The sequence below is a fragment of the Morone saxatilis genome, unplaced genomic scaffold (genome assembly GCF_004916995.1).
Source record: "Morone saxatilis isolate NCDOM2014 unplaced genomic scaffold, NCSU_SB_2.0 Contig22, whole genome shotgun sequence".
NCBI classification, from domain to species: Eukaryota; Metazoa; Chordata; class Actinopteri; family Moronidae; genus Morone; species Morone saxatilis.
The window spans coordinates 19,635,665-19,651,191 of NW_023339785.1; the positions used below are offsets into that span (position 1 = coordinate 19,635,665).

Sequence of the window (15,527 nt, forward strand, 5' to 3'; positions counted from 1 at the left end):
AGAAGAGGGCCATTGAGCACTGCAGAAAACACACACACACACACGCACACACACACACACACACACACACACACACACACATATTTGGAAACTTGAGCTCTTTCACACTATCATCCTCTCCCCTTCACTCTGCTTCAATTCACCACACTTATATCTGTGGGAATTAGCTCCCTGTGTGTTGTCTTTCATGCTGTTGTAAGGTAAACAAAATGCCTTTCACTTCAAAGACAAAGTTTCTCAATTTCCCTAATTGATAATCCTGCTCTTGACATTGAGTTTTGCCAGGCTGGGTTTTGTTCCTATGACAACAGAGCTGCATTCATCCTCTGATGCTCTCGTACTGTCGTTCTATATTGCAGAGAGACCAGAATAGTCTATTTTAGTGAAGGCCCTGGTGAATTGTACCATAATTATGAAGGATAATTATTAAAGATTCACACACATGCACAGACTAATTTGTATTAATGTGCTTTTCAGGACTGAGGCACTCATCTTAATTCTCTGTGTTGCACTCCTCACCTTGACCCTTACCTAACATAAATTCCAACTTTAATCCAAAACCTAAAACTCTAAACTAGCCAACATATCCTCTCTGCGAGGGATTTTCTTCATCTTTCTATCCCTGTGAGGAAACTTGGTCCTCCTAGCAGCACAAATACAAGAACACACACATACAAACACACACACACACACACACAACCACAGCCGGTTCCCCCCTTGCGATAACTCCTACAAAACGCCTGTCATCCTTACTCAGTCATACACAAGCAGGGAGTCAGCGCAAGCCGATGGATCAATTTAGTACAGAAAAGCTGTGGCATTCTTCAAATGTAATGGGCTTTGATGTAGACGCTGAGCTGCATTACAGAACCCCGCTGAAGCCAGTGAAACCTCTTTTCATCTGCCTGCTTCCTATGCAGAGGACGTTGGCAGGAAACGTGCCTCACTTCTGCTACGCTCTTTTTTCCCTTCTCGTGCATAGAGGAGTGTGTTTCACCGCATGCACACCTACACTCACACATCCTCTTTTACTTTAACTAATTTATGTTCTTTTCAGCTGCATGGGAAATAACCATTTCCTTCCAGCTTGATTCATATGATTGGTTCTCCCTACCAGCCAAAATCTTACTTTTGACCCTATTTGTGACACTAACATGCTCATTTTTAGCCTTTCTGAAATGAAATAAACATGCTCTTATGTGATTTCTTCTTGTTTAGGAAGTATGGTTCCATTTGTGTGACACTCCACAATCTATCCACAGCTACAGACTGCCCCCTGGTGGAAAGTTTGTCCATAGCATGTGTTTGTAGTTTATTGTTTTCCTGTATGAACTGTTTGTTCACATTTTGTGATTGTGCTGTAGTGAGGATGACACTTTGCTGTGGCTTTCTCGGTCTGGATTGCATAAAACATACTAACTGTTTAAATCTCAATAACTAAACATCAGAAAAATAATACTGCATATATGTGGCCAATGACAGAACATAACGAACATTAACAAAATAGGTAACTTTGATATAATCCATCTCTGTGGCTGTACATTCAAAGTTTTGGCAGCTAATGTAACATGTCATCTAGTTGGACATTCACAGGAAATATCCACCCTCTCTATTCTTATTTTAATTTCTAACCACAAGGGCAAACCCAAGACTCGTTTCACTCTGCTGCAGCTGCAGCACTTCACAGTTCTCCCAGTAATTATAACTCTGTCCATGCCAAAGTGTCTTGCTATCAGTATGTGAGGCACGTTTCACTAAAATCACCCCTCCTCTCTACCAATTTCTGTCATGCTGCGAATTGCAATAGGTCCCGCCACTTTCATTTGGCTTGTAATGTCACCTTAATGACCAAAAAATTGGTCGTATAACATTCAAATCACTCCAGACAAAAAACAGGCACATTAAATGAGGATAATGCAGAATTTGCTTTGTAAAGCTTTATTTATAATAACATTTAAAAAGTAATCCAGAGGGGCAAGCAAATAAACAATAATCAGATCAAGATAATTTACTGCTCTTGGCTCAGAGGAGGGGGAATGACTACAAATTACTCAGAGAGAAATTGCTTTAGTGTCAGTGGGTTTAAATGTACTTGTTTTTAACATTGAGGTACTTCAGCACAGTCTACACAATAGCAATGCATGTCTCTAGTTATACAGCCCACAGACCACTGACCATCAAACCACATCAGCCATCATTTCCTGCAAGCAAGAACACACCACCATGCTGCTTTTCACAGCCTTTCCCAAGTACACAAGTGTAAGACTTGTTCTCACAGGGATTCGCTGCCAAGAACGGGTCACTTATTATGCTCAGTGTTCTGTGTAAGAGACAATGTGGATTCAGTGCAAATTGTTTTAACTGTGTTGGAGGACATTTTCTGGTACTGATCTGCAAGTATGGCTAATGGATATCAGCCAGGGTATGAAGGGGCAAGAGCTTTTCGTGACTGCTGCAATGCATTAGCCGCACCAAAGTTGAACCTACTAAAAGATTATAGGCAAAATGTGGAGGTGCAATAATTTATTTTTCAAATACATTTAGCATTGGATTATGAAGTAAATCACACATTGATGCAGAGATTAGGTTTTGTTTTAAATAGAGTAAACCCATATCAGAGATTGCTGTATGCAGCATACATCACCATATTCTTTAATGAAAGGAGGCATCTTTAAGTAATAAAAGTGACAGAAAAATGCATGATTTGAAAAAGAGAGAAACTCGTGTAAGATATTGCAGCTGCAACATCTGAAAACAAACAAACATACAAAATGATTCAACTGTGCAATAATATTGGTCTTCTCTGATAAGAAGTCGGACAGGGGAGTGAAATTCACCTGGGCAACCACAGACTGTGTTTTTACCACCAAGAGTCAGGTTATTTAAAGATTCTATGAGAATCTCAGTCCCTTTTTGTTTTGAGTGAGCTTTAATGATGTCTGGTAGCAAGAAAGTGACCTTTATGATGCTGTAATCTTTCACTGAAATCAACACTACTACCTTTGAAGACATGTTGTAAAAACTGGCACATTCAAGTCTCCAATCTGAATCCCAGATGGCTTTAATAAAACTTCAGTATATGAACTGAGGTTGACTAACGCATTTAAAGAAATGGTGAAAACGGTGTTTCTTGCCCTCAAGTAAAGTGTAAGTTGCCAGGTCAGAGTTCAGTGCCTGTTACTCGGTAACCAATGCTGCCCCAGTATCCTTCTCTCCATTGGTTTATCCTTTTGTGCGTATCAAGACTTATGATTGCCCCTTTTATTCTAAGCTATACCTACAATATCACACAGCAGGGCTACTGTTCTGTATTGTTCAAACTGTATCAATACCTGGACTAATTCTCACTGTTTAAAGTGATATGTTGGCCATACAACGATGGTTGTCCACTGTCCACCATACAAAAGGCATGAGGGTTGAAAACTAACTGAAGATTCCATGATGCAGACAAATATAAACACAGTGGCTATTTAGCAAACTATTCCCACAACACACAGAACATAGAAATATCTATGGCACATTTATCAAAGTAGAAAAGAAAAAAAATCTCCTTTGTTTCACCCAGTTAAGCCCGTATTTGTTAGTTAATTAACTATACATAACATTGCAGCTTCAACATTCCATGGAATGTAGCACTATATCAATAAAGATCAATGGCAAAAATCACACTGTCCATCCTTTATGTGGTGTTCAGCCTCTAAGACTTGAAGGTCTCCTTGTGAGCTGGCCCAGGCACTCAAAGGCACCATGACTGGTGGTAGAAGGGCTAGACAGACAGGGAGACTAAGTCAGGACAAGAAGTAGGTGATAAGGCCTACACACAGGTACCACAGGGGGACTTAGCCCTAGTCAGACCCTAACTATTGTTTTACAGTTATCCCTGTGCAATAGATGTTGCACTGTCGCCTGGGACTGCACCTCGAGGGAGCTGACCACACACACAAAAACAAACAATCAACTGATGAAGATGGCAACAGACAAATATGACTCAGTACACATTACACAGGTTCATACTGTAATACAAAGCTGGTACTGCCTCCGTCTCCCATTCACAGACAGCATCTCCTCATTGTCATGATTTCACAGAAGACTTTTTCCCACCAGGTGATAACAAACAGCATCCAGAGAGAGCAGCTTTCATTCATTAAAAAAAAAAAATAGATCCTCCAACTGCTGCCATTTAATGTGACACTACAAAGTATTATTGCAGTATTTACTAATACTAAATAGGGATATTTTAAGAGTATTTAATAGTATAAAATGAGCCGTAGCCATTGGCTGCTAAGGCCAATAAATGCGACTGAAATTTAAGCATTACAAGCAATGCCCTTCAGCTATATCCAAATGACTCAGAATATTCAAAATGATTACCTTCGGCACATGAACTTTAATCCTCTGATGTGCATAGTCCTGAAGAAAATTCCTCAGGAAAATTGTGTGTGCTATTACTGTTTATTCTGACTTCAAACCTACTTACATTAATGCAGAGTCTGATTTGAATAGGCAACTCATGACAGTACAGTTTACTGTACTGGCTTGGTTAATGCTGTTGCATGTTTGTCATGTTTATAAGAACTGGAGAAAAAACAGTGACACCTAGTGCCTATTTTCAGCAACATTATTAGGAAAATTAACTGATGTAGTTTAACCACAAAGAACACTTTTGATGGACCTAAATAAAAATCGTCTTTGGTTAACCCTGTTGTTCTTCCTGTTGCAGCAAGTGCAGTGTGTATTCTGAAACTTTACTCTGAAAGAACCAGGAAAGAAAATGGTGGTAAGAAAGATAGACATATGCAAACTCAAGAAGCAAAAACCCAAATCTGTATGACTGCACTGGGGTTAGCAATAGAATCACTACCTTTCTGCAATTGATCAGATGATTTGGCCTTGAACTGTGACTTTAAAGACAGTCCCTTCACAATTTAAAGAGCCCGAAACCCAGCACCAACCTAAGATGTCTTTCATGTGAGTGCATTCTTTGATTTTACTCCATTTGTGTGTGCGTGCAATATTTGACTCTGAGCTGGTTGTGGCCACAATACCACTGTGCTGTGGGGTTTAGCTCTGAGAGAAGTACTCAAGGACGAGGCGGAGATGTCCCAAACGGTCTTTGAGTGAGGTCAGGGAGAGGACAGTGGTTTGATAGGCAGGGTCCAGCTGGAGGACAGAGAGCAGCCACCAGCACCAGGACGGACCGTTGGATGAGGCCTTGGGGAAAGGATTAGAATAGAAACATATAACCTTGTTTTCAAATGACAGTACTGCTACCAATTTATCAAGCATTCAGCAATGTTTGGGATTTCTACAGTGTCTTTTGTTCCATAGTGAAAATAGCAGAAGAACGGTGCATGGAAAAAGCACAAGAAAGCATAACAAAATAATGTAGCAAAGTTTAGTATACAAGTTGTGTGGACTAAAACATGCTAAATAGTGTGAAACTAGTGTGAGTAAATAGTGTGAACCTAGTGTGAAAATTTGGGGATGCATTAACCTTTAAGTTAGGAGACACTTGCAAAAGCGGTGGTTCCTGTTTTTAACATCACCATGGTCAGGAGGGAAACATAATTTCAGTGGCAGACAACGTGACTGGCTACTATCTGACATTCATAAAAACTATAAACAAATGCTCATTGATTCAGTGGACACAGCAAGAGAAATGTGTTGCTATAAAGTTTGAGAATCTGGAAATGTGTTTTGCTAATGCCCCAACCTGAATGTTTTCCTCTTTATCTGGCATGGTGCCGTACTGTCTGTTGATCTGCTCGCGAATGCGGCTGCCAAGGCGCTGGTACCAGTCCTGAGCCTGCTGGTACACACTGTCATGGAGATGGTGCAAAAGCTCCAACTCACTACCATCAACCTGGGATAGAAAGGATGCATAAAAGGTTTAGAGAGAGATAGAAGATCAAGTTGTCCATTTGTAATATTTTGCTTTTGCTATTTTGCTACAGTCTGTGATCTGTGCAACCCTGACCTTCAGGTCCTCCAGGTACTCTATGTCAGCAGTGTGGTAGCCATCTCTCTGACCTCTCTTAAGCACCCTGAATCTGCTGCCACCTACTGTGTCCACATAGGACCGTCCATCTGGCAACAGCTCCAGACTGAGGATATCCAACATGCAGCCGTAGTCTGCAAACCTGAGGCACATGAAGCAAAACCACAAGAGTTTTGAATTTAACAAAAAGGAATTTTTCATACATTACATTTTCCAGGGATCATAAACATATCCTCATTTTGAAAGAATACAAGTACAAAGAATTTGTGTCTAATTTCACACACTTTTCACATGAACTATCTGATCTTGGTTTAAGCTTAGCAAAGTGTCTTGTCATTGCCATTTATGTAGTGTAAGGTAATCTCACAGGTTTTAATAAAACATTTTTAAAAGGGAGGTCCACTGCAAGGTTGTAAATGAGGCAGACGTAGACAAAAGGTTTATAAACTTGCATACTGAATTTAATGAGCCGCACAAACTAAATGTTTCATTTTAACATAATTTTGCACATTATTTCCATATTTTAATATTATTTTAGATACTAGATACTGGGTACATACTAATATCAATAATAAGTTGAAAAGGGATGAAAATGTACAACAGATCTTGCAACAGATTGGTGTCCATGATGCTTTTTCCAACCCACTCAGGGTCACATATGAATGATTTAAACTTTGCCCGCTGTGCTGCCTACTCGTCTTGCATCCCATCAGGCTCCACCTAGCCTGCTGTGAGCTTCACAGTTAGGAAAATGTCAAACACGGTCTCTCCATGCCTGGCCAGTCAGGTCAAAATAACTGTAAACACCTGTGTAAATGTACAGTGGCCTTAACCTCACCTTCAAAACTGATTATATTTTAATGCCACTAAAGTTAGCACATTATTATTGACCAAATCCAATATTTTGAAATAAACAGGTTGCTTTAGGATAATTAAAAGATACTGCATACCCCTTCCCATGCTCATAGCTGCACATGCCAAATTTCTTGGTGCCAGTTTCCATGCAGCGACGCATCATCAGCCGATACCGAGGCTCAAAAATGTGCAGAGGGCAGGGCACTCCAGGGTAGGCCACCGTGCAAACGAATATAGGGATGTCCTTAGTGAGACTAAGAAGGAAGAGACAAAGAAGAAGAAAAAGATAAAAAATAAATAAGGGAGAGAATTGTAAGAATTGGAAATTTGAGTTGCTGAAATTAAATCCAAGTGTAGATTTTGTGAGGTAGGTGCCTACTTGGACAGTTCAGCCATCTCAGCATCATGGACCTGTTTCCTCTCAGCCAGCTGTGAGGGGAAAAGTCGGGTCATGATGTCGTGAAGCAGAACTGTGGGGTTGTACTTCCTGTTTTTAAAGTACTGGGAAGAGAAACATAGAAACATGAGAACGATCAGCTATAATAGCAACATTATGATGGATATAAGCAATTGTACACAACAGCATTAATATTCCAAAAATGTTACAATCCAACAAGTCAGTGTATAAAAATAAAGGGCAAAAACCATTCACATGTGTACTTTGTACTCATTGCATTTGTTGATATAAAATAAATGTTTTATTAATTTAGTATTTTATTATTGCATACACACAGCTGGTAATAAAACAAATTTATCACAAGCAAAACTTAGGAATGAGGAACCAGAGAGTTCTTTTGACCTGTAACTGTCACAAAGCTAAAGCAGAGGAGTGATGCAACTCACCCTGCCTTAACTAAATGTTGTGTTATTACCACAATGTGGTGGCAATAACAGCGCATTAAAAATGAACAACTTTAAAATTGAGACATTTCTGTGTTAAAAACCGGATCTAGCAACTTTTTTTCTTTTAGGCTTAAAACAGATGTATGAAGGTGTCTGTATGTGGTTACCTCTTGTAGTGGCTGTTTGCAGAGTGGGCAGCGGAGGTTATGGTCAAGACTTCTTTCTATGCAGTTTTTACAGAAGGTGTGACCACAGGGGGTTGTGACTGGCTCAAAAAACAACCTTCAGAGGACAGAAAGGAGATATAAGCTTTAGTCAAAACAGCCTACCTGAGGAAGGATATTCATTCTATTTGTACAGTAGCTGGATGTCATCTGAATGTTTGTGTACATGCTGCATGTGTGCTAAATATTAACCAGAGAGAGAGTGAGATTAGAATCAGCCTGTTATATGACTCTACAGCAGACAAGGTACAGGCAGCAATGCATTATTGATTTGAGTGAGTACTCCAGTACACTGACCTAATGCAGAGAGGGCACTCGAAGTCTGACACAGTGAGAACACCCAGAATCTTCTCTCTGCGGTGACTACTCTCACCTAAAAGAGAAAGAGAGACAAAAAAGGAGACAAAACAAACACACAAAAAAATCACTTTTAAGCTTTTAAATAAGTTAGTATCATTATGCAATTTCAAACCATCTAGTGGGTGCTATGTTAAAGCTGTTTGTAGTGACAGTGATAATATGATTAATGATGAGGACAATGATGATGAAGATGTGTGTGTGCATACCCCTGCCATGCCCATCTTCTTTCCTCATCATCATCTCCTCGTCCTCTTCAGCAGCAGGGAGGAAGGAAACAGCTTGGCAGAGGCTGAGGCAGCACTCAGTGCCTGAGTCATGTGTCACCTTGGAGCCCTAAAGACAGTTTTATCAGTTGGGATTTACATTTAAAAAAAACTCCCACAAACAAAGCGCAAATATGTACAGTAAACATTTTCCTCCGGTGTAGAGCTCACCTGGTGTGCCTCTCTCCTCCCAATTCCCTCTCCCTCATCCCCATGTGGATGTTTGAGGGCCTCAGGGTGAGTTGGCCCTTGGGAGCCACTCAGGCTGGTAATGGGGCAAGGCTCTTTCAGGTATTCGGACACGACTTGCAAGATGCAGGGCACCTCGTCCGGCACTGCCACGCCCTCTGCCTCCAGGATCTGCCATTTGAATCCATGTCATGATATAAATGAGTCACATAGAGGTCTTAAGGTAAATGTGTTACCAGTGCTGTCAACTTAAATCGAATGGAAATAGTGATAAAAAGCCATTGAAATTGGAAATAAAATATTAAGTTAAATGTGGATGGATACATTGGATAACTTTTGCATATAAATACGTAAACACATATTTAAAATCAAAGATATATTGATTGAATTACTTTTAAGAAGTTAAGAGGTAGCAGCACTTCTACTATTACTACCACCACACATGGTACTACTACTACTGTAAAGATAATAATAACAATAATAATTAAATAATACAATTCACTCTAAGTGGGAAGAATAAATTCAAATCATCAAAAGCCATCGCAATCTAAAACTAAACTAAGAAAAACAAAAATTAGAGCAAATCAAATAATACAAAATAAAAAAAACAGTAATAATAACTCTAAATTGCACCCACACATGCTGGAAACAATCTTTAATCTGAGCAGACAATCATGCCTAATCATTCAAACCATGATGTGACCTATAATGGAAAATCAGACATTCCTAATGTTTTAATCAACTCTTCATTTATGGAACTAGGTTAACTGATCACCTCAAAGATGTGTACTGTATGTGTTGTGTGCCAGTCTGTTTACAATAAAGTGTGTACCCTGCAGCTGTGCGTCTACAGGTCTTTGAAGTAAACTTGTTACTTAAGCTGAACAAACCTTCTTGATCTGGCTCTTTGCAGGAACAAAGTCAGCTTGTAGATTTAGGCAACGGTGGAACTGGATGAGGGATTCTGTCTGCTGACCCATTTCCAGCAGTACATTCCCTTTACGAAAGAAGCCCTGGACAAAGAGAAAAGTGAAATCAGCACATCGCTTGCCTGCGCCATTGAATGACATATCTAAAGCATCACAATGCAGAGAACGGGAAAAAAATAACTATGCAACTTGATCAAAAAGTGTATCAGAATTATGATATAGTAACACTTTTACCTCCTTTTGCACTGACAGTTGCATAGTGCAGCTCTGGCAGCTAGATGCTTAGTAGCAGTCAGATTGTAATTGTAAGCGATATAACACATCTCTAAAAATATATTGCAACGATCTAAATGATTATATACAGTGGGTATTTCTGCTGTTGCAGTGGGCGAGTCATTAAATTACATTATGACATAAGTAGCTGTTTGCATAACTTTGTGAATGACATAACATCAATAAAAGCAGAGAAAATCGCTCTAAGGGGGTCAAGCTTTGCACACTAAGGTAAAATACAAAACGACAGATAAAAACAACAGCAGCTTCTCTTTGTGGTTACGTATGTACCGTTATATGTCGGTTATAAAACCAACCACTGGAGTGCATGCTGGGTTAAACTCAGCAGACACTTGCACAGAGGTGAACTGGTGGGAACTGGAAGCTTTAAATTGAATAAATTCAACAGATGTGTTCACACCGTGCGGGAAAAGACACAATAAAAGCAGGACATCATGTCTCTTGCCAACGCTATCAACATTCTACACGTCTCTCACCTCAGTCCAGTTGGGACGAAGGCAGCAGAGGCGGTCGAGGTCAATCAGAGCATCAGAGAAACGCATCATTCCCCAGTTAGCTTCAGCTCTGTACACCTTTAAACTCTGATCATCTGGGGCTGAGGATGAAAGAAAAAAAAATGTCGGATAATATAATTTAAAAATAACAGTTCTTGTAGAATTGCATAACCGTTAATGAGCTGTGACTTAATGCTTATAGACTCTATTTACACAACTTTCTACATACAAACATTTAACATGTAATGACAAGCATGGAACTGCCTGCATAACAACTGGTTCTGCTTGCTGTGGAACACGAAGGAGGTCCTAAAACTGATTCTGGTTTGATACTGGCCTTATTAAACAGATTGCGCATCAGGCAAGACGTGACAGATCCGCAATTAATGCTCTTTCTTAATCACGGTCATTGTAAAATGCAATTTTTAGAAGCTTTCTAGAGCAACGTAGTTAAATTTTGCACAAGCCTAAAACAAGGTATTGCTTTGGTACAAAATATCAGTTAATAGGGAGTTTAGGTATAAGGAGAGAAAAACTGCATGTTGGTGCATCCCCTAACCAAAACAGAATTGACTTTGTTTCTCTTCAGTGAAGCAGATTTGTATACAGACTATTTAAAACTCTCAAAGTTAACACTGTGAATCGTATGTGCGAAATGCTTTCCCATTCTAACACTGGTAACATACATAAGAACGAACTAAACTGAAACTAAAACAAAGATTATTTAAAAAACAAACTATGCTTTCTGTTGATGTTCAACTGTGCGTACGTGTGCTGTGCATGTGTGAATCCAAGGCTCAACTAGTCACTATTACTTAAGCTATTGCTCCAGTCAAGTCACGTTTATGAACAGTGTAAAGGCCTTAATTTCAGACGCAGTGTCTGACAGTGCCCGCATTATGAAACGAGAAATTAAGCTGTTATGGCACAACCTCAAACCTCCAATCGAAAAGAAAAACTGCCGGGAGATCATTACACAAGAGCTAGGAGGGCTAGGGAAGCAGCAGTATTTAATTGGATTGGCAGAGATTGCTAACATGTAAGGTAATTCAACGGCACACTGATTCACTTTAGCACAAACACTCCTACGATCCCAAGGACGCCCACTGCCTAAATAAACTCATCTAGGGCAGAAGTCCCTTTTACTTCCTCACTGCTGCATGTAGAAAATAAGGTCAATTGCGCATAGAAAGGCAAGTGCAGAGGACCAGTTACTGTACAGATAAAGTAGTAGATCTGTTTGCATGAGTGTTTCTAGTAATCAAAGACACCACATCCTCTTAACCATACCCTACTTTTCCATCGGTGACTTGCAGCAGAAATCGGCAAAAAGCCTGCACTGAAAACAGGACAACTGTCGCAGGCTGTGTCCAGTACCTGCTGTTAAAAACAGCTATTACTGCCTCCTATACTGTGTGTGACTGGAATACAGAAGGGGGAATATCGAACCAGACTAAAGCAGGTTAACTTTACCCAGTGCATCTTTCTTATGCTGCACACAACATTAGTTTAAGTGTTTTTTTTTTTGTTCTGGCCTAAATGGTTCCATATGCACACATCTGGAGACTGTTTACTGACCCAGTTGTACATTCAGGTCATGAACAGCCTCAGACAGTGGATATAATGTATCTTTCTGTCATTACACCTCCTGTGTCTCACTGCTGTGCACATTATGACTGTCCTGAAGAGCAGAACGGGACGCACCATCAGGCACCATCAGTGGGAGAGCAGCCAGAAAACTGTGAGCCGTCTGTCTCCTTACTGAAATGTCGTCTTAAGCAACCGTGTTTCTTTTTTCTCCTTCTTCTAAACACAAGCAGACCTGCAGGCGTCACTGAACCCAAGCACACACCAGACAAACTTCTGTGCTGCGTCTGCAGTTGTCCCCCTTACCTAAGTCTAGCCCCTCATTGGCGATGCGTAAAGCTTCGGTGAACTCGTTGGCTTTGAGCTTCTCCAGTAAATGGCACTTCATCCTTGTCTCGTCGGGGCAGCACTTTTCAATGACACCGATGAGCAACACATTGTTCTTCATGCTTTTCACCTCTCTTTGTTTTAACCTCTCTTTGCACGACGGGCATTTGGACTGGAGGTAGCCCCCCACGCATCTCCGGCAGAATGTGTGACCGCACGACATGGTCACCGGCTCGCACATCAGGAAGAGACAGAGCGGACAGTCCAGCAGGTCCATGGTGAACGGGTTGTGTCACCAGAAACAACGTCCCACTGGAAGAAATTAGGCTTTTTGTTTGTCGTCAAAGGGCGGACAGGCTTTTTTCTGTGCAGTGGTATTGCATGGACCATTTAGATAACACACAGACAGCTGGCGGTACAGTAAATGTGTCCCCCCCCCCTCCTCGTTGGTCACATCTGCTCAAACCCGACCGGTTTCTATCAGGCTAAGCTTCTAAGCTAATGCAACCCCCCTAAAGGCTCACCTCACAAATGTTCCTTTCGTATTAAAAACGTGTATCCATTGACATTATCAATTCTTAGCCCTAACTTAGTCTTTGGTTTGGGACACATGACGTTTTCCCTTTTCAAGCAGGTTGAATAAAACAATTAAAAGAGCTGAATGCGACGCTCTTCCCGCCGCTCCAAACTCCACGCTCGGCACCACGAACCGCAGCGAAGTATGTGCACATTAATATTCTTTCTTTGGAGAAGTCCGTGTCCAGTTTTAACCCCTGTAGCGACGTCTCCACCGCCACAAAGCTCAGCTGGGTTACTATGTAACACCATTACGTTACATAAATAAAGACCACGTGACGCAGCAGCATGCGATCCCATTGGACGCCAGAATGGCTTTCCGCCCTGTTGTGAAACCCAAGGATGCAGAGTTTCATAACACGATTCCTGCGACAAAATGACTTAGTTTTTATTATTGGGTTTAATTAAAACACCGGGAGGGGAAATGAGTTGAAAGCTTCGTGCGACTCGTCCCTGGGAATAATAATAATTCCACTTAAAGGTGAAGGGAGTGGATATTACCTTGCCACAGTGTGGGGAATCCCAGCAGAGCATAATACTGACAGGCGGGGGGGGGGGCAGGATCATGACCCAGTTATGGTCATCCTCAGTTTTTACTTACATAGCATAAAACTAAGTCGGGTAGATGTAAAGAGTGTGTTTTGTAGTGCTAAAAGGAGTGAACGAGTGTCTGTGAGGGTGCAAAGTGCACAGGAGCCCAACGTTGCTGTTATTGTTCTGAACAAAACCTGTTGTTTTAGGCATGGCAGGACAGTGCTGCAGAGCTCATCGGTGATGCAACAAAATCTCTACATGTGTTATACAAGTGGATCCTGTCTCACAGAGGTCTTTCTGGCCTGGAGGCTGCAGCACTTATTAGATTCACATTATCACCACTATGGCCTGCTGCACCACATAGCTTTATATAGCATGTACATAAAGAAACACAAGCACCTGTTACACAACCGACAGTTTTTTAACAACTTTTGTTAATTTAACCCCAAACGTTATTTCTACTCTTTAAAAAATAAAAATAAAAAGGGACTCAAGAAACGCACTTGTACAAAAGAACTAGACTCCAAAAATATTTCACTGGATTATACATACTAACCTTTCTGTGACCACTCTCACCAGATTAGACAGTGTGATTTGCTGCAGTTTCCCTCAAAACAGTGATGGTTTAACAAACACCATTGTGTTATTGTGACAAAATTGCACCACCACAGCAGTTGAAAGGGTTCTTTATTGCTTTTATTGCAAAAAGTGATTTACATTCTTCAAATATCTTGACAGAAAATTAATATATCTACAGGATAGCTTTTAAATAAAACACCATTCGACACCAGAAATGACTTCAGGCCCAGTGAACACAGCAACGACTTACTCTAAGTACAACATACAAACACTTTAGGAAACATAACCACTCAACAGAAATATTAAGCAATGTCATCAATAATACTGCACATGGCAGCATCTTTGTCCCATATTTTGTCCCTCTTTGAAGTAAGGACGCGTTTGTCCTGGTGGCCTGCTGCCATACAGCTGGCACCGGCTTCCTCTACATCCATTGGTTCAGTTTTCAGCCTGGGCGCCTGGCCAGAGGAGCAACCGACACTAGCGACTGCTGACGCGCTCCTTGTACCATCACCAGCACCATCTGGACCCTCCATCTGTGGCAAGTCATCAGGTAAGGAGGCAAGGCACCCCTGGATCATCTCCACCACCCTCTCCAGATGCTTCTGGAACCTCTCAGCTGTCTCCAGCCTCTGTCTCTTCTGCACCTCCATCATCACCCTCAGCGTCTCCCTGGCTTGGTGTGGCCTATATTCATTTATCAGGTGGTGCAAATGAACAAACAGAAGCTTTAGGTCCTCCAGCTTCTCTTCACGCTTTATACTGCCAGGGCTCTTGATAAGGATGTCCAGCAAGTCCAGAAAGTTCACGAGAATGGACATGTTGAGCTTCTTGAGCTCCCGCTTGTGGTCAAACTGCATCGGATGGAGCCGCTCAATGCCTTGGCTCTCCAGAGGCCGGATGATGAGGTCGTCACACTGGAACTGGTTGCCAAACATCATGTAGCTGTCTCTGATGGGCGGAGGTGGCTTAGGAGCCAGACCCTTGCGAATGTTTTCATCCGTGTACTCTTTGATGTACTGCATAGGCGGAGGAGGCAGAGCACTGACCTGCTGTGGTTCACCCATGATGCCGAGCTGAAACAGCGACAAAGAAATGTTTTAACTTAGCAAGCAATGCAACTCAAGTTCTTCCGTTTTAAAGCAAGAAATAAGTTACAACTCGTGCAAAACTTTAAAACAGCACACAAGGTTTCATCTGTAGTTTTTACGTTAGCGTGCAAGTGAGGACAGTAGTAACAGAAGTGTGAGAATCAGTCACATAAAGGCGGAAATCTCTTCATACATAAATGCTGTATTCAAAGTGTTACATGGCTAAAAGCAAACAAGTGTTACACAACGTGTGCGCACTTGTGTAACACTTGTTTTTAGTCACGCCTACATTTTTAGAGTATTTCACCTTTTATTGTTGTGGGGTTTGGTCTAACTTTATGCTGATATTTTTTATATTTTTGATGTAAAAATAAAAAAAATAAT

The 15,527-nt window shown here is 41.0% G+C and overlaps 2 protein-coding genes across 2 annotated transcripts in view; both read right to left on the reverse strand.

Annotated features, from left to right (window-relative positions):
* Positions 1-2,508: 2,508 nt before the first annotated feature.
* Positions 2,509-13,188, reverse strand: lonrf1 (LON peptidase N-terminal domain and ring finger 1). Its single transcript, XM_035669674.1, has 12 exons — positions 12,343-13,188; positions 10,432-10,550; positions 9,623-9,745; positions 8,715-8,903; positions 8,487-8,613; positions 8,218-8,293; positions 7,864-7,978; positions 7,233-7,354; positions 6,949-7,107; positions 5,978-6,140; positions 5,714-5,863; positions 2,509-5,211 (listed from the first exon to the last, which is right to left on the reverse strand). The coding sequence occupies exons 1-12, from the start codon at positions 12,638-12,640 to the stop codon at positions 5,062-5,064; spliced, it is 1,791 nt and encodes a 596-aa protein (XP_035525567.1). The 5' UTR covers positions 12,641-13,188; the 3' UTR covers positions 2,509-5,061.
* A 955-nt stretch (positions 13,189-14,143) lies between these two features.
* med7 (mediator complex subunit 7) overlaps positions 14,144-15,527 on the reverse strand; it is a 2,040-nt gene continuing 656 nt past the window's right edge. The window contains exon 2 of the mRNA XM_035669875.1: positions 14,144-15,128. Coding sequence (XP_035525768.1) covers positions 14,355-15,119 — 765 coding nt within the window. The 5' untranslated portion in view covers positions 15,120-15,128 and the 3' untranslated portion in view covers positions 14,144-14,354. The remainder of the gene's footprint in view (positions 15,129-15,527) is intronic.